The sequence below is a fragment of the Neoarius graeffei genome, chromosome 6 (genome assembly GCF_027579695.1).
Source record: "Neoarius graeffei isolate fNeoGra1 chromosome 6, fNeoGra1.pri, whole genome shotgun sequence".
Classification (NCBI taxonomy): Eukaryota; Metazoa; Chordata; class Actinopteri; order Siluriformes; family Ariidae; genus Neoarius; species Neoarius graeffei.
The window spans coordinates 68,813,742-68,833,964 of NC_083574.1; the positions used below are offsets into that span (position 1 = coordinate 68,813,742).

The 20,223-nt window shown below is 43.4% G+C and overlaps 1 protein-coding gene across 1 annotated transcript in view; it reads left to right on the forward strand.

Moving 5' to 3' along the window:
• The window catches only part of LOC132888311 (reelin-like), a 1,389,809-nt gene that overhangs the window by 1,246,586 nt on the left and 123,000 nt on the right, over window positions 1–20,223 (forward strand). Inside the window, 5 exon segments of the mRNA XM_060924376.1 lie at window positions 15,102–15,279; window positions 15,380–15,555; window positions 15,749–15,855; window positions 15,971–16,213; window positions 16,460–16,635. Coding sequence (XP_060780359.1) covers window positions 15,102–15,279; window positions 15,380–15,555; window positions 15,749–15,855; window positions 15,971–16,213; window positions 16,460–16,635 — 880 coding nt within the window.

Below are 20,223 nucleotides of genomic sequence, written 5' to 3' on the forward strand. Positions count from 1 at the left end.
ACAACAGATTGGTCTATGCGGATCTGCTGAGGGGGTCCAGTGCCACTGACTGGCATCACTGGATCAAGCAGTCAAGCTGGTGGAGGACCATCTGGTGGCAGTTCCAGGTGAACATCCTGCTTCTCTCCCTCTTGTCCTTTTTGTTCTTCCCATTCTGTCCTTCTCCATATACCATGGATGCGGGGGCCAGCTCCCCTGCAGCCAGCTCTGCGAGCCCATGGTTCCCCTTCCCCCTCTTCCCCTTATGTTTGTGTCTTCCACTCATGTGAGTGATCCCTGTCCCAGCAGTGCAGAGGTGAGGCCTGGGCTGGTGTGCTGGCATTGTGGAGAGCATGGGCACTTCCAGATGGAAGCTGTGGTCTGGATCCCCAAAGTGCCAGAAACCACCCCCAATCAACCTGGAATGTACTGCATACTGGTAAGTATCCAAGGGGGTACATACCACACGATGGTTTCAGGCTGTAATTAGAACTCCATCCCCCAAAGCTTGGTGGAAAGTGAGGCATTGGGTACCACAGGTTTGATGAAAGTTGTGTGCACACACAGGGATGTTTAAGAGTACCCCCTGGTGGCTGTCCACATCCAATTTCAGGAGAAAAAGCATTATGTGGAGGCAGCGGTTGGTCCACACCTCACCCACCCACAAATTCTGGGAACAGAAGCTGGGGTTTAAATATTTAAGGGAGCGAGTAATGATGGGTAGGTCCTGCAGTAACATGTCATGGGGGGATTCTAGCATAGCAGTGACTGGGGTGGCTGTCCCAGTGCCATCTACATCAGCTCTGCATCATAATGGCATGGAGAGTGTTCCAGCCCTCCTCTTTCTCTATGATTTCCCAAGGGATTTTTTCTCTTGAGCAGAGGACAGGATGAGGCTTTGCAACATGCTTTTGACCAAGTAAGAATAGTAGAGTGATGCAGGGCACTCAAACCAATGAAAAAAGGTGACACAGTTGTTAGTCCCAAGGAGCTGCAGGGAACTCATTCCATTCTCATTAAAACCCTATGGCAGGACACCCAAGACAAGATAAAACATTAGCCCATCTCATGGCTCATTTCTACTGGTTGTCTACTGATATATTGTTGGGCCAATATATCAGTCAGCACAAGGGAATTGCTTTATTTTAGTCCTAGTGAATTATGCAATGCAATATCTGGAAGCATACTGATGTATAACATTTCTGCATGTAATGTCACAGAGGCACTGTTTAAAATTATCTCCCAAGTCGGGATTCTGAAAGAAATCCTGACTGACCAAGGCACTGCATTTGTCATGCACCCTTCGTGAATTCTATAAGTTATTGGGGGTTAAATCAATCTACACAAGTGTTTATCATCCTCAGACAGACAGCTTGGTTGAGCAATTTAACCAAACCCTTAAGAACTTAATTTGTAAGTTTGTGTGAAGACACTTGCAATTGGGATAAATGGCTCTAACCCCTGTTATTTTCACAGTACAAGAGGTCCTGCAAGCCTCCACGAGGTTTTCTCCATTCAAATTATTATATGGGTGAAAGCTTTGGTGCATCCTTGATGTCATCCAGGACAATTGGGAAGGAGGGACCTTCGAGCAGTTAAAATTAATTTCAATATATTCTCAACCTGCACACACAACTTCACACACCCAGTCACCTAACCCAGGAGAATTTGTGGCAGGTGCAAGAATGTCAGGCCTGGCTGTACAACAGGGGTGCGTGCCTCCAAGAGTTGACTCCGGGAGAGAGAGTGCTCATACTATTACTCACATCGACCTTGAAATTACTTGCCAAGTGGCAAGGGCCCTTCAAGGTTACACAGCGAATCAGGGACATCAACTATGAGGTGAAGTGAACAGATAGGGGCTGGGTGCTGCAGATCTACCACCTCAATCTGCTGAAAAATTGGAACAAGGGGGTCCCTGTTGCACTGGAGTCAGTAGTTCTGAAGAGGGCAGAACTGGAGGTAAAGATGAAAGTAACCATTCAATCCACCCAAGTCCCCTGTGGAGACCACCTCGTGCCAGCCCAAATCACCAAGGTTGCCAAGTTGTGAGCAGAGTTTTTCGATGTGTTCTTGCCCCTCCCCAGGCACACTCACCTCATAGAATATCACATTGAGATGCCCACAGGAGTGGTGGTTTGTAGCTGCCCTTACCACTTACCCAAACACAAAAAAAGAATGTGGTTTGGGATGAACTCAAGGCCATGATCAAGATGGGAGTAATCAAGGAGTCACAGTGACTGGAGCAACCTGGTGGTCTTGGTTCCCAAGACTGACAGGTCAGTCTGGTTCTGTGTGGACTACAGAAATGTCAATGTGATGTCTAAATTCAATGCATACCCAATGCCTCACATTGAGGAGTTGCTTGATCAGTTAAGTGCTGCTCATTTTTATACTTAATTTGACAAAGGGATATTGGCAGATCCCCTTAACTCCTCTAACCTGAGAGAAAATGGATTTTTCTACACCATTTAGTGCCCACCAATTCATCACCCTTCCATTCGGGTTGTTCAGAGCTCCTGCAACATTCCAGTGACTCATGGACAAAATCCTCCATCTGCATGCCACGGTCTACCTAGATGACATCAGTAGATATAGCAATGATTTGCCACAGCACCTAAAACACCTCAGGGCCATCCTGGAGCCACTGACACATGCGGGCCTCATGGCTAACCTGAAAAAAGTGGCCAATTGGGTAGTATCTGGGATTCTACTTGGGTCACGGGCAGGTGCATCCTCAAAACAAGACTGCAGTCACTGTGGCCTGCCTAAGGGGCAAGACCAAAAAGGGTGTGAGACAGTTCCTGGGGCTGGCTGGCTACTATTACAGGTTTTGTTGTCTCAGTCTGGTCCAGTCCATCCATGCCTTAGATTGTGGGACTTCCATGCCGGCTCCAGGCCGGATCAAGGACAGGAATTCAGTCCTCCCTTGCTGAAGGCCATTTCCTGAAGTGGCACTCCCACACCTGCTACCACTCCTCTCCCATCAGCCAGGGCTTTTTTAGAACTGTTTGGAGCTACTCCATTTGCCAGACTGTGTCTTGTAGACTTTCCTCATCTCACTACAGTGCATTGGTATTGTCTTTTCTTGATTCCCCCACCTGAATTTTTCCTTGTTTTTGTCAAGTTTGTCAGTTTTTGTCCCTGTTTTTGCTTGCCTGTTCTTTTGAGTTGTGTCTTTTGCTACCTCTGCCTGGATTTCCCTTGTCCCTGTGTTCATCAGTTTTTGTGAAGATTTTTCTGTCCTGTTTTTTGTCCCTGATTGTGTCTACCTGCTCCTCTGTGTTTTTGACCTCCTGGCCTGTTTTTTGACTACCGATTTTTGCCTGAGCCCTACTGTACCTTTGCCTTTCTGCCATCTACTTCATTAAAGAAGTTCTCTTTACACGGCCTGTTTTCTGAGTCTGCTCTTGGGTCCTCACTTCACCTCAGCTCACCACTCGTGACAGCACAGTTTGGCCAACGTGGACCCAGCAGATTTCACCCAGCCAAGAGCAGCAGTGCAGAAACAGGGAGTTCTCCTTGGGACCCACCAACAGGACATCCAACAGGTGACTCAAAACCTTGTCACCATCTCTGACACACTCAATCTTCTTGCCACTCAGCTACAACAGCTTCAAGTAACGTCTGCTCCTACACAACCCCCTCCACCTACTGCTCCTCCAGCTCCTGCTCCAGCCCTCTTCAGAAAGCCGAAACTTCCCGCCCCACAGCCATACAACAGAGAACCAGGTACCTACAGATCACTTCTCAATGCTCGCTAACCCTTGAGCTTCAACCACTGGCCTTCCCTACAGAGAGTTCCCGAGTGGTCTATACCATCACTCTCCTCACTGGCAAAGCTAGGCAGTGGGGAACAGCTATGTGGGATGCCAATGCACCATGCTGAGCCAGCTTCAAGGATTTCACAGAGGAGATGAGGCGAACCTTTGATCGCTCTCTGTCTGGCAGAGAGGCAGCAAGAGAAATCATGGAGCTGCGGCAGGGTGCCCTGTCCACTTTTGACTATGTGATTGAGTTTCATATGAGAGTGCCTTGTTTGACACTTTAACAGGCTGTCAGACTCCATCAAGGATGAGCTGATCTCCCCGGTCTCATGGACCTCGCCAGTCATACTAACTGGGATGCTAGCTCATCTCATTATCTCTAGCCGCTTGTCCTATCCTACAGGGTCGCAGGCAAGCTGGAGCCTATCCCAGCTGACTATGGGCGAGAGGCGGGGTACACCCTGGACAAGTCGCCAGGTCATCACAGGGCTAACACAGACAACTATTCACACTCACACCTACAGTCAATTTAGAGTCACCAGTTAACTTAACCTGCATGTCTTTGGACTGTGGGGGAAAACAGAGCACCCGGAGGAAACCCACATGGACACAGGGAGAACATGCAAACTCCACACAGAAAGGCCCCTGTCGGCTGCTGGGCTTGAACCCAGGACCTTCTTGCTGTGAGGCGACAGTGCTAACCACTACACCACTGTGCCGCCACTGGGACGCTATATACCGTACAAGAATAACGATATTGACAATGCATATGAAACATTTCTGAGGATATTTACATCACTATATAATAAAAATTATCCAATTAAACAATATAGCAGGAAACAAATACAAGGATTGACACAATGTATAGAGAATTCATAAAACAGAAAACTAAAAAAAAGAGACAGAATAAAAAAAAGTTAACCAATATTAGAGCTAGCAGAAAGGAATACCATCATGAAATAAACAAATGAATATGGGATTTATTAAATAATATAATCAAAAATGGCTCTAGACAATGTTACCCTCAGTACTTTATAGATAACATTAAGACAATATAGATGATCTAGTTAGTTTTAATCATTTTTTTTTTTTGTAAGTGTTGGACCAAACTTGGCAGGAAAGAAAAAAAAAAAAATTCCTGATCCATTGTCATCGCAGGATTGGAATGATGACCTTATATATAGAAATCAAAGCTCAATGTTTCTCACAGCAGTGGAAGAAAAATAAATTGATGTTGTAAAAAACTGTAAACATGAAACATCTACTGATTGTGATAACATTGATATGAAAATTGTGAAAAGGGTCATTGAGGGAATTTCAAAACCATTAACTTTCATCTGTAACTTATCATTCCAAACTGGCAAATTTCCAGACAAAATGGAAAATAGCTAAAGTTGTGCCGCTGTATAAAACTGGGGATAGACACCACTTCACAAACTACAGGCCTGTTTCTTTATTACCACAATTCTCAAATTCTAGAAAAAAAAAAATATTCAACAGATTAGACAAATTCCTGGATAAGCATAAATTACTCTTGGACAGTCAATACGGATTTAGAGCAAACAGTTCAACAGCACTGGCATTAATGGAATCAGTTGAGGAAATCACTAACGCTATAGATCAAACAATACGCAATTGGAATATTCATCGACCTCAAGAAAGCTTTTGACACAATCATGATATATTAATCAATAAACTGGAATGGTATGGGATCAGGGGGATAGTTTTGCACTGGGTGAAAAGTTATTTAAGGGACAGGAGACAGTTTGTGAAGTTGGGAGATTGCACTTCCTCATGCTTGGACATTGCTTGTGGTGTCCCCCAGGGGTCAGTATTGGTCCAAAACTGTTCATTCTCTACATAAAATGATATCTGCAAAGTTTCTAAGTTATTAAAATTAGTTTTATTTGCAGAGGACACATTTTTTGTTCAGGGGGGAATTTACAGGATCTTCTGGGGATGATCACTGCAGAACTGTCTAAATTAAAGAAGTGGTTTGACAGGAACAAAATCATCTTTAAACCTTAAAACTAAATTCATGTTATTCAGGAATTGTAAAAGGAAAACTCAAGCACTAATACAGGTAGATGGGGTGGATATTGTAAGGGTATATGAAAATAAATTTATTGGTGTAATTGTGGACGATAACATAACATGGAAATCTCACATAAAACACGTACAACCCAAACGGTCACGGAGCATTTCAGTACTGAGTAAGGCAAAACACTTTCTGGACTACAAATCAATCACTCCACTTTCTTTACAGCTCACTAATATTACCATACTTAAATTACTGTGTAGAGATTTGGGGTAATACTTTTATAAGTGTACATTACAACCACTGATTATACTGCAGAAAAGAGCCATAAGGACAATTCATAACACTGGTTACAGAGAACATACTAATACTTTATTCTTAAAATCAAAAACACTAAAATTCACAGATCTGGTTCATTTTCAAACAGTACAAGTCATGTATACAGTAGAATAAACAACCTACTTCCAGTCAACATTCAAAAACTTTTTTTCAGAAAGATGGGGGATATGAACTTTAAACATGTTTTTGCTTGCACAACCTTAAACACATTGCACCTCAGTATGTGGAGTGAAATTGTGGAACAGACTGTCAGGGGGGGCTGAAGCAGTGTCCAAGCATGAGTATATTCAAACAGCAGTACAGTAAACTAGGTACAGTGAGGAAGGGTGGGACGAGCACTAGGGCTTTTGCACATTTTTATTTACTTTTCTATTTTGTTGGTACAGGTAAATATGTTTAAATTACTTGTGTTTAGGAGTATGTGATTTAAAAATGGTAAATAAAAATAAATTAAATACACACAGGAAGTAAATAGTATTATTAATTAATTGGAAAAGGGGTAGGATTAAATAAGCTAATGCTTCTTCCTACTCCTTTTCAAACAAGTTATTGTTCCATTTTTTTTAATTGAATTATTTGTTCTTTTGTTTTTTGTGCTTGTTTTTCTTCTCTTCTGTACTACTTTATGTTTGAAATAAAGCCTTCATTCATTCATATTGACTCCTAGATCAGACAGCGGGTGAAAGAGAGAACTCGGACTAGTCTTGCTCCCCCTCAGTCTCCCATGCCTTCCATTGAGCCAATGCAGGTAGACAGAGTCCAAATCTCACCTGAGGAATGACAGCACCATCAGGATACGAGGACATGTTTTTATGGCAGAAATGCCCCAGCTGTCTGCAAATCTTACCCTTTAAAAGGAAGAGCCCACCAGTGAGTTTAGGGGCCCTGTTGGGCAATGTCCAGAATCATCCCCCTACTGATCGACTGCTACTCCCAGTGGTCATTATCCATGGCAATCAGCCCCATGACCTCCAGGCATTCATTGATTCAGGGGCTGACAGAAGCCTGATCTGCTCGACTACTGCCAAGAGCCTGGGGATTCCACTACTGGCTCTGAACCCGTCCCTCACCGTCCTGACCCTTAACAGTACTGGTCTGACCACCATCACCCATAGAACAGCCCTGGCCACCTTAAGAATTTCTGGCAACCACTCTGAATCCATCCAGTTTTTTGTCATGAGTAGTCCCCATGTGCCCATAGTTCTTTGTCTGCCCTGGCTAACTCTACATAACCCCCATGTTAACTGGACTAACACCATTTTAGGATGGATTCAATTCTGTTTATCATGCCTGAGATCTGCCCTCCCTCATGCTGAGCTGCTCCAGCCCACCATTGGTGAAGATCCTAACCTCTCTAACGTGCATCCCGAGTATAATGACTTAAAACCTGTGTTCGGCAAGTCTCAAGCTGTTTCCCCTTCCTCCCCATAGGCCCTATGACAGTGGAAGTGACCTTCTCCCTGGGACTGCACCACCTAAGAGGCAACTTTACTCTCTCTCCTTCTGAAAGACAAGCCATGGATAAATACATCACCGAGTCCTTAGCAGCTGGAATTATTCATCCCTCCTATTCTCCTGCAGGGGCAGGATTCTTTTTTGTGGAGAAAGACAAATCCTTGCACCCTTGCATTGATTACTGTGGGCTAAATGACATCAAGAACCGTTACTCCCTACTTCTCATGTCTACGGCATTTGAGTTATTCCAGGGAGCCCAGATTTTCACCAAGCTAGACCTGCATAATGCTTACCACCTCATGAGGATCAGGGAAGGGGATGAATGGAAGACAGCGTTTAAACACCCCACCCCCACGGGCCACTACGAATATCTTGTGGTTCTGTTCAGCCTGACTAATGCTCCCATGGTTTTCCAGGCCCTCTTTAATGATGTCCTGAGGGACTACCTTAACGTTTTTGTTTATCTGGACGATATATTGATTTTTCCCCCCACTCCCTTGATGAACACAGCATCCACATCAGGCAGGTCCTTCAGCGACTCCTAGAAAATAAACTCTTTGTTAAGGTAAAGAAATGTGAGTTCCATAGAAGTTGTCTCTTCTTTCTGGGTTTCATTATCCCCCCCCCCACACAGATTCAGATGGATCCCCTGAAACTCAAGTCAGTTACTGACTGGCCCACCCTGTCCTCTCGGCAAGAACTCCAGCGGTTTCTTGGGTTTGTGAATTTCTACAGGCGATTCATCAGGAACTTTCTGTGAAGATAGTCATCCAGGTACATAGTAATCTGTGGTTGGTAGGAGAGCATCTGGACTTGCTTGAAGACATTTCACCTCTCATCTGAAAGGCTTCCTCAGTTCTGTCTGACTAATATGGAGTATCAAGTATCATCTTAGCCAGAGAGGATCGTTCATTTTTGTCAACCTGGAACGACCATCACTGAACAGAGGTGGGTGTCTAAGACATCTTTTATCAGCCACCTACAATGCAGCCATCAGCATTCTGATTCTATGATGATCCATGAGAGGATAAATACTTGATACTCCCCATTAGTCAGACAGAACTGAGGAAGCCTTTCAGATGAGAGGTGAAACATCTTCAAGAATCTTCAAGCAAGTCCAGTTGCTCTCTTCTACCAACCACAGATCAGGAACTTTAGTACGGTGGCTGGGCCCTTCATGGCTCTAACTTCCACCAAGGTCCCTTTCAGCTGGGAGGAAGGGGCTGAGAAGGCGTTCTCCGAGCTCAAACGAAGGTTCATGTCAGCACCTATACTCACCATTCCAGATCCGTCCTGGCAGTTTGTGGTTGAGGTTGATGCTTCAGAGTCAGGGGTGGGGGCCATATTGTCCCAAAGATCAGCTAGTGACAACAAGCTTCATCCTTGCTCCTTCTCTCATCGGCTTTCCCCCTCTGAGAGAAACTATGATGTTGGCAATAGGGAACTATTGGCCGTTAAACTGGCCTTGGAAGAATGGAGACATTGGTTGGAGGGGTCAGACCTTCCCTTCATCATATGAACAGATCACAAGAACCTCAGGACTGCCAAACGCCTCAATTCTCATCAGGCTCGACAGTCTCTTCTTTTCTTGCTTCAAGTTCACACTTTCCTTCTGCCCAGGCTCTAAGAATGGTAAGCCCGATGCCTTGTCCAGAATGTTTCCCCCCCTCCAGGAGGAATCGACCTTCCCTGAGACAGACCATCCTCCATGGTGCCTGGTGGGGGCTGCTCTGTTAGAGGTGGAAACCCTGGTCCAGAAGGCCCATGAGCAGGACCCAGGGTCCAGTAATGCACCTCCTAACCATCTTTTTGTTCCTGTTTCTGTGCAGGCACGGGTGTTGCAGTGGTGTCATGGTTCCAGAATGGCGTGCCACCCAGAAGCAGCCCAGACTCTGGCACTCATCTAACAATGTTTTTGGTGGCCATCCATCAAGGAGGACATCCAGAGGCTTGTGGCAGCTTGCGACATCTGCGCCAGGAACAAGACTGGCAACAGACCCCCTGCCGGCCTGCTGAGACCCCTTCCTGTTCCCCATTGGCCCTGGTCACACACAGCCCTGGATTTTGTCACAGGACTCCCCAATTCAGGTGGCAATACTTGTATCCTTACTGTTGTTGACCGTTTTTCTAAAGCTGTTCATTTTATCCTTCTGCCCAAGCTTCCCACTGCCAAGGAGACCGCCAAATTGCCAATACTCCATGCTTTCCATCTACACGTACTCCCCTCAGACATCGTATCGGACTGTGGACCCCAGTTCTCTGCCCAATTCTGGAAGGCTTTCTGTAAACTTATTGGTGCTTCTCGCAGTCTGTCTTCAGGTTTTCACCCTCAGACCAATGGACAGATGGAAGGGGCCAACCAGGAGCTGGAAGTGACACTCAGGTGCATGGTGTCCAAGGATGCTGCCTCCTGGAGCAAGACCCTTCCTTGGATAGAGTACACTCAACTCCTTACCCACATCTGCTACAGGTCCTTCCCCCTTCCAGTGCTCTCTGGGTTACCAGCCACCACTCTTCCTCGTCCAAGAAGTCGTCATCACCATGCCCTCTGCAAAGATGTTTGTGTGCTGCTGCAGGAGAATGTGGAGATTGACCAGAAAAAAGCTCCTACATTCTGTCAAGATGTTTAAAGAGCAAGCAGACAAACACCACTCGGCAGCTCCCATCTATCGGGTGGGGCAGCAGGTAATGCTCTCCGCTCGCCCCTCAAGTCGGTCTCCTGCAAATTGGCTCCCAGGTTCATAGGACCTTTCCCTGTCTCCAAGGTAATTAATCCCTGCTCTGCAACACTGTCTCTGCCTGTAACCATGCACTGTATTCACCCAACTTTCCATGTCTCCCAAGTCAAACCCCTCGTCTCCAGTTCCCTGTCCCCACCCTCCAAACCCCCTCCTCCTCCCCCCCAGGTTCATAGATGGTGGTGAGGTCTTCACTGTCAGGAGGTTGCTGAAGGTACTACACTGAGGCAGAGGACTTGAGTACCTGGTTGATTGGGAGGTGTATGGTCCTGAGGAGAGGAGCTGGGTTCCTGCTAGGGTCATGATGGATCTCACCCTCATCACAGACTTCCACCAACACCCCCCCGAGGCACTTTCTAAGGTGCCTGGAGGCGCCCATTGAAGGGAGGGGGGTACTGTCACAGTCTGGTCCAGTCCATCCATGCCTTAGATTGTGGGACTTCCATGCCGGCTCCAGGACAGGAATTCAGTCCTGCCTTGCTGAAGGCCATTTCCTGAAGTGGCACTCCCACACCTGCTACCACTCCTCTCCCATCAGCCAGGGCTTTTTTTAGAACTGTTTGGAACTACTCCATTTGCCAGACTGTGCCTTGTAGACTTTCCTCGCCTTACTACAGCTCATTGGTATTGTGTCTTCTTGATTCCCCCACCTGAATTTTTCCTTGTTTTTTGTCAAGTTTTTGTCCCTGTTTTTGCCTGCCTGTTCTTTTGAATTGTGTCTTTTGCTACCTCTGCCTGGATTTCCCTTGTCCCTGTGTTCATCAGTTTTTGTGAAGATTTTTCTGTCCTGTTTGTCCCTGATTGTGTCTACCTGCTCCTCTGTGTTTTTGACCTCCTGGCCTGTTTTTTGACTACCGATTTTTGCCTGAGCCCTACTGTACCTTTGCCTTTCTGCCATCTACTTCATTAAAGAAGTTCTCTTTACACTGCCTGTTTTCTGAGTCTGCTCTTGGGTCTTCACTTCACATCAGCTCACCACTCATAACATTTGTACCTAATTATTCAGACATCACCAGCCTGTTGACTGATCTCACCAAAAAGGGCACCAGATCTGGTCCAGTGAATGGAGCAATGCCAATGGGCATTCACCAAGGTAAAGGCTGCACTGTGCAGGGGGCCACTTTTATACTCCCATGACTTCTGTTTCCCTTTTATTTTGCAGACAGATGCATTGGACAGAGACCTGTGGGGCTGTTCTGTCCCAGGAGGTGGAGAGGGAGGAGTGCCCAGTGCTGTATATCAGCTGCAAGTCCTCGATGAGAGAGAATAAATACAGCACCATTGAAAAGGAGTGTCTGGCCATTAAATGGGTGGTACTCACCCTCCAAAATTACCTGCTGGGGCACTCCTTCACCTTCTGTTTAGATCACGCCCTGCTCCAGTGGCTCCACCGCATGAAAGATGCCAATGCACTGGTCACCAGTTGGTATCTAGCCCTCCAGCCTTTTGAATTTGAGGTTGTCCGCAGGCCAGGGGCACAGATGGTGGTGGTGGATGACCTCTCCCATTGGGGTGGTGGTGGGGTTGGTGAATGGAGAGCAAAGCCAGGGAATGCGAGTGGCAGAGTGATTGCACCTGTGTGTAATTGATGTGCTGTGTACGTGTCTTCCCAGTAATGGGGACCAGATAAAAGGGTGGAGAGAAGAAAGGGAGAGCTTCCCTGCACACTGCTTGTGTGTGTGTGTGCGCGTGCACGCGCGCGCGAGAGAGAGAGAACACCTTTATTTTGAAAGCTGAAAAGCTAAAAGCCCAATTCCAAAAAAGTTGGTTGCTGTGTAAACTGTAAATAAAAACAATGCGATAATTTTGCAAATCATGGAAACCCTATTTTTCATTGAAAATTGTACAAAGACAACATATCAAATGTTGAAACTGAGAAATGTTATTGTTTTTTGAAAGATGCATTCTCATTTTGAATTTGATGTCAGCAACCCCTTTCAAAAAATCTTGGGACAGGGGAATGTTTACCACTGTTGCATCACCTCCATTTTTAGCAATGCTCTAATCATTTGGGAACTGATGAGACCAATTGCTGTCATTTTGAAAGAGAAATATTGTCCTATTATTGTCTGATATACAATTTCAGTTGCTTAACAGTTTGAGGTCTCCTTTGTCATATTTTGCAGTTCATAATGCACCAAATATTTTAAATGAGAGACAGGTCTGGAATGCAGGCAGGCAAGTTTAGTACCATGACTCTTGTACTACAGAGCCATGCAGTTTTAATATGCACAGAAAGCAGTTTGGCATTGTCTTGCTGAAAGAAGGAAGGCCTTTCCTGAAAATAATTGTCTGGATGGCAATATATTGCTCTGAAACTTGCATGTATCATTCAGCATGAATGATGCCTTCCCAGCTGTACAAGCTACCCATGTCATGTGCACTAATGCACCCTCATACCAATACAGATGCTGGCTTTTGAACTAGGCATTGATAAGCCAGATGGTCCCTCTGATCTTTACCCTGGAGAATGGTGTCTATGATTTCTAAAAAGAATTTCTAATTTTGATTCCTCAGACCAATTTTCCACTCAGCACACAGCCACCTGGAATACCAAGAGAGCTATGTCAGGATGCTCTTCATTGACCATTGTTCTGCATTCAATACGATCATCCCAGACATCATAATCAGCAAACTACAAGACTTGGGCCTCTCCATCCCCACCTGCACATGGATCAAAGACTTCCTCCCAAACCACCCACAGAGTCAAAATAGGCCCCCATCTCTCCATCACACTAAGCACTGGCACACTCCAAGGCTATGTGCTGAGTCCAGTCCTTTACTCCCTCTATACCAATGACTGCACACCAGTACACTCATCTAATACCATAATTAAATTTACTGACAACTGTCAGACTCCTCACAGGGGAAGATGGGTCAGCATACAGAGATGAGATACAGAGACTGTCAGTGATGTTCAGCAAATAACCTGATGCTGAACACTACAAAGACCAAGGAGATAAATACTGGACTTCAAGAGGAAATGAGACTCCGAGCTGGCCCTTCTCCGCATCAATGGGGTAAGTGTGGAAAGGGTGTAAACTTTCAAGTTCCTGGGAGTCCTCAAATCAGAGGACCTCTCCTGATTGGCCAACACCATGGCAAACATCAAGAGAACACAGCAAAGACTGCACTTCCTGAGAGTGCTTAGAAGGCACAGCACTGAAAGGAAGCTGCTGGTGGCCTTTTCCAGGGTGACCATAGACAGCCTAATAACCTACTGCAGAATGGTGTGGTATGCAGACTAGTCTGCTGCAGATAAGAAAGCATTCCAGAGAGTGGTGAAGTCTGCAGAGAAAACAGGCTGCCCACTCCCTTCTCTGGAGGACATTGCCACTTCACACTACCTCAGCAGAGCTACCAACATCAAGGACTCCACCCACCCCATCCACCACCTCTGAACTGTTACCCTCTGGCAGGCCTTATATGTTGGCCAAAGCGCACACCTCCAGATTCAGAGTTTCCCCCCCCCAAAAGCAATTTGCACTAATAAGCACAAATAAAAATATTCATTCATGCTGCTATGCACCTGCACTATTGTTATACAGATTATTTAATTTAATTTCTAGTATCACAATTCTCATTTTATGTCTTTTGTCTTCAGCATCTTGTGTTTGTTTGCACCATAGAGTGGCAGTTATAATTTCATTGTATACATTTACAATGACAATAAAGGCAAGTCAATTCAATATATTTTTCAAAAAATATAATCTCAGTTTCAACATTTGATATGTTGTCTTTGTACCATTTTCAATTAAATATAGGGTTTCCATAATTTGAAAATTATCACATTTTATTTACAGTTTACACAGCGTCCAACTTTTTTGGAATTGAGGTTGTATAATAAGATGCTGAAGTACTGAACCTGCCTATCCGAGTGTTTCAGTGTCCCACCTCTTGCTACAAGAGTATCACACATGTCTACACCTATATTCACACAAGATAAATAGGCTTTATAGCTAGTATGGATGGACACACACACACACACACACACACACACGTGTGTATGCACACACTGATTTTCTATATAATAGGCTGCTTACCGATTTATGAGTTCTCCATCTGCTGATAGTCCTCCAACATCAGGTTACCATGTTATTATGCTACATTTAGGCTACCATGGTCTATGTATAGTCCATTTCCAGTGCAGGCTTGTGTACAACATACTTCTCTGAACCAGGTTTATCCATGAAACAGTTCAATGACTATGCCTGTATTATATTGCATAAAAGTTCATGCTGTTTACAAAAACAGTCGATGTTCAGTTTTCCGCTTGGCACTCTTTCCACATCAGCACCAGATAGCTGTCAAACACACGGGTCAGGACTTGGAAGTTCTGGGCTGGATCATGACACTAACTTTTGACAAGGCACACCTGTTAGTTGAAAAGCATTCCAGGTGACTACCTCATGAAGCTGGTTAAGATAATGCCAATAGCGTGCAAAGCTGTCTTTTTTTCCCCCCCACCTCAAATGTTTCATAGAAATGTCTTAAAACTTTAGGTACTTAAAACTTGAGAATACCATTTCTTCCTTTAAATAACATTTAATAGTTTATTTCCTTGTAAGTAAGAAATCTTTTTCATTGTGACATCTGCTCATTGATATCCTGTGATAACATTTTTACCATGGGAATATTAAGATTAAAATGACTTAGTTGCATACAGTCTTAAAGCTTTTCTATTTCTGACCTGGCCTAAAGGTGTGGTCATCTCAAAGTATTTTTTTTTTATTGAAAATGTTTTCAAATAAATGTCTGAGTGTTCTGTTGTATGGTACACCACAGAGCTGTTCGGTTCCGGTTCTACCAAGAACATGCAGACACACAATGGGCAGTAGGTAACATTTACATTGGACCTGCATGTGTGAACCATTGTGGAGGTCATGGCGACTGTATAGATCAGCACTGCTTCTGTGATCCAGGATTTGCTGGACAGAATTGTTATGCTAATTCAGTTTTGAAGGTAAAGTTGGTTTACAGTACAGTCTTTACTCCTACCACACACAAGCAAGCAAGTAAATATTGTATTTACAGTTGTTTGTACTTTTTTTTTTTTTTTTTAGGGAACCCTAAAGGAGAATTTTGAATGGCAAGGGTCCCATGGTTCACAGTGGCAAATTTTGGAGGGAGGTCATCCATGCACAGACTGCAGACCACTGGTTGAGGGAAAGGCTTTTTATTTTAGTGGAACTAACACTAGGCAGGCTGTCACCACTGACCTTGATCTACGTGGAGCCAAGTCAGTACTTTAGTTATTTTACAATAAATTGTTTTGTTTTAAGAACAGATAATTTAGAGAGTATCTGCACTTAATGTAATGTATTTGTAATTGTATGAAAATACAATATCAGTTCATGGTGTGTAAAAAAAAGAGAAAACCCTGCTGACTCTATTCCTACTCTTCTATTGTATCTTATAATGGGGTGTATTAGGTTTGTCGAGTACTGGACCAGAATCGGAAGTGAAGACAATATGACTATGTGTCATTATTCATCTTGTAGAACAGAAGGTGTATTACTGGATTATTCTTCAGATGGAGGTTTGTTTTAGGCATTTTCTGATCTTAGCCTAACAGCACTATTCATTTTCAAAATGACCAAGAATGAATTCTTCTCTGCTCTGTCTCTCTTCCCCCTCATCTCTCTCAAACACAGGTATATCATGGACACTCCTTCATGAGATGGATTATATGAAGTATTTGTCAGTAAGGAGAGATTACATTCTGTTGCCAGAGGGAGCACTGACCAATGCTACACGCCTGCGCTGGTGGCAACCATTCAAGGTGTTTTCAGGTTTGGTAACCCCCAATCCTGACCGTGCTCAGTGGGCCCTAGATAACATTCTGATTGGAGGGTCTGAAATCAACCCTAGCACCCTCCTGGATACCTTTGATGAAGGTATTAAGCATTTTGAATACTATATTGTTTGAATTATGTTCTCATTATAGACATAAAACTGTAGGAAAGATACGTTGATCTGGAAAAGCATACAGCTTCTTAGATAGCCACATAAATGTATAACTGCTTTAATGGAAGAGCATATAAGAATATTAAAGTATGGAGAATATGCCATAATTACAATAAATTTGCCTAAATTTATTAAATAACCCTATCCGCTCTCTTGCTTCCTCAACAAACCCTCAGAGGGTATATTTCATGAAGAAAGCTGGAGATTTTATCCAAATGGCATGCGAACAGTTGGTTTTTGTGGCAATCCTTCTTTCCACCTTTACTGGCCCAACAAAAACCAGGATGGAACTGACAACATCCTGGCTACTCGAGAGCTTATTGTTCAACCAGGATACATCTTGCAGTTCAAGGTCAGCAGTGAATGTTATAATTATATATTACTTTATTTTAAAAGTAGGACTTTTAAATGTTATTTTTTATTTATATAACATTTCAAATAGGAGATGCAGTTTAAATTTCTGAGCAAAACATGCTTCAAATAAAGCAAATTATTATATAGCTAACAGAACAATGAAGTAATAGTCAAATAAAATAAATAGTCATAAGTGGCAATGCACAGAGTCCCAGCACACCACTGCGAGCAGTGACCATATTGCAGCATCTCAGTGTCTGGGGGGGATGACCCATCTTAGAATACATTGTGCCATTTTATATTGATAGTGATCAATAATAGTCATCTCATTATCTCTAGCTGCTTTATCCTGTTCTACAGGGTCGCAGGCAAGCTGGAGCCTATCCCAGCTGGCTACGGGCGAAAGGCAGGGTACACCCTGGACAAGTCGCCAGGTCATCACAGGGCTGACACAGACAACCATTCAGTGATCAATAATAATTTACTGATATATGCAAGATACTTACCGTACGCTCCGGTCACACTATTGGTCCCACTCCAAAAAATATCATGTCTATGCTCCCGTTAGATATTTATCACCAAAAGCACAACATGTCCTAATAGTATATATAGGACTAGTTTGGGTAGCTTAATGATTTTTTTTTCTGGTCCATTTCCAGGTGACCACAGTCACCAAAAGCCTTCCATTTGGCCATATGCTGTGTTGCATGCAGATATAGGACCAGATAGGAACTGTTCATAGTTTTTGCCTGTTTGGCATAGCATCTAAATTTCTTGTTGGTTGTACTATTAACAGTTGATAGCTTAAATGCGTAGTAAGATTCAAGCTGCATGTTGAATGTCAGTCTCACCAGAATACAATGCAAACTCATGGTTTTGTATGTGACATTTTCCAAAAACAACTTAAGTAATTTCAAATAAGTTATTGCTGTGTCCCAGCAAGAAAGAACTGGAGTCATTCAAAATACTCTGAGATAGCTGAGTCTAACATACTAGTGCATCTAAAAAAATTAGAATATTGTGAAAAAGTTCAATATTTTCTATCAGTTATTTAAGTGAAAAACGTTATAGACTCATTACACAAACAAATGTTTCAAGCATTTTTCCATTTTAATCAGTATGGCATACAGTACAAAAAAAAACCCCATCTCAAAATATTAGAATATTTCATTTTGAGTTTGAGTAAAACAGTATGAACACAGTGTATCTCTCGGTCTAGTTCAGTACACAACCACAATCTGACTGTTGTCCAGAAGATGATCACTGATGCCCTCCACAAGGAGGGTAAGCCACAAAAGGTCATTGCTGAAAAGGGTGGCTGGAAAAGGTGCAAAAACAGGGATGGCTGCAGTCTTGAGAGGATTGTCAAGAAAAGTTGATTCAAGAACTTGGGAGAGCCTCACAAGGAGTGGACTGAGGCTGGCATAAGTGTATCAAGACCCACCACGAACAGACATCTTCAAGAAAGGGGATACAACTTTCACATTCCTAATATCAAACTACTCCTGAGCCAGAGACAGTCAGAAGTGTCTTATCTGGGCTAAGGAGAGAAAGAAATGGACTGTTGCTCAGTGGTTCAAAGTCCTCTTTTCAGATGAAAGTACATTTTGCATTTAATTTGGAAATCACGGTTCTAGAGTCTGGAGGAAGGCACAGAATCCAAGGTGTTTGAAGTCCAGTGTGTAGTTTCCACAGTCTGATGATTTGGGGTGCCATGTCATCTGCTGGTGTTGGTCCACTGTATTTTATCAAGTCCAAAGTCAACACCGCCATCTACCAGGAGATTTTAGAACACTTCATACTTCCATCTGCTGACGAGCTTTTTGGAGATGCTGATTTCCTTTTCCAGCAGGACTTAGCACCTACCCACAGTGCCAAAACTACTACCAAATGGTTTGCTGACCATGATATTACTGTGTTTGATTGGCCAGCCAGCTTGCCTGACCTGAACCCCATAGAGAATTTATGTGGTATTGTCAAGAGGAAGATGAGAAACACCTGACCCAAAAATACAAATACACTGAAGGCCACTATCAAAGCAACCTGGGCTTCAATAACACCTCAGCAGTGCCACAGACTGATCACATCCATGCCACACCGCATTGATGCAGTAATTCATGGTAAAGGAGCCCCAAGCAAGTATCGAGTGTATAAAAGAATATATACTTTTCAGAAGTTGAACATTTCTGTATTGTAAATCCTTTGATTGATCTTAGGGAATATTCTAATAATTTGACATATTTGATTTCTGAGCTATAAGCCATAATCATCAAAATTAAAAAAAAAAAAAAAAAAAAAGCCTTTAAAGGAACAGTCCACCGTACTTCCATAATGAAATATGTTCTTCTCTGAATTGAGAAGAGCTGATCCGTACCTCTCCGAGCTTTGTGTGACCTCCCAGTCAGACGCGCTGTTACTCCTGTTAGCAATGTAGCTAGGCTCAGCATGGCCAATGGTATTTTTTGGGGCTGTAGTTAGATGCGACCAAACTCTTCCACGTTTTTCCTGTTTACATAGGTTTATATGACCAGTGACATGAAACAAAGTTCAGTTACACAAATTGAAACGTGGCGATTTTCTATGCTATGGAAAGTCCGCACTATAATGACAGGCGTACTAACACCTTCTGCGCGCTTCGACAGCGCATTGATACCTTCACTCCGGAGTGAAGGCATCAATGCGCTGTCAAAGCGCGCAGAAGGTGTTAGTACGCCTGTCATTATAGTGCGGACTTTCCATAGCATAGAAAAATCGCCACGTTTCAATTTGTGTAACTGAACTTTGTTTCATGTCACTGGTCATATAAACCTATGTAAACAGGAAAAACGTGGAAGAGTTTGGTCGCATCTAACTACAGCCCCAAAAAATACCATTGGCCATGCTGAGCCTAGCTACATTGCTAACAGGAGTAACAGCGCGTCTGACTGGGAGGTCACACAAAGCTCGGAGAGGTACGGATCAGCTCTTCTCAATTCAGAGAAGAACATATTATGGAAGTACGGTGGACTGTTCCTTTAAATATTTCATTTTACATGTAATGAATACAGAATATGAAAGTTTACCTTTTTGAATTAAATTATGAAAAAAAAGGAATTTTCATGGCATTCTAATTTTTTGAGATGCACTAGTATATAGGTGTAATACACAGACTTCTGAAACACTGAAAATTGAGATGTGCCAATTGGCCAAAGTTCATTTGACCATTTTCCATAAAATGTATGTCACACATGGAATTTCAATTGCCTCTATAATTAGTGTTCTGATTCTGCTGAAATTTTCAAGTTTTTCCATAAAGAAAGTGTGTTTACCATGCTTGAATCATTGACAAGCCTGGGTAAAGTGAATTTTAGAAACATTGAGGTTTATACTACCTTCTTATTTGAAGCAGAAGAGCTTTCTTGTTGCTTATTCAGATGCCTGAATAATGTGTACTAGGTCCCATTAAGCTCTTACCCTGTGATTTGTTAGCTTTAGGGTATTAGGAAATCAAAAACTATAGTATTGGGTACATGCAAGGATTTTCAATTTTACCCCTTGTACAACATAATTGAGACCAATAGCATGACAGGGCCTTACTGACAAGTCT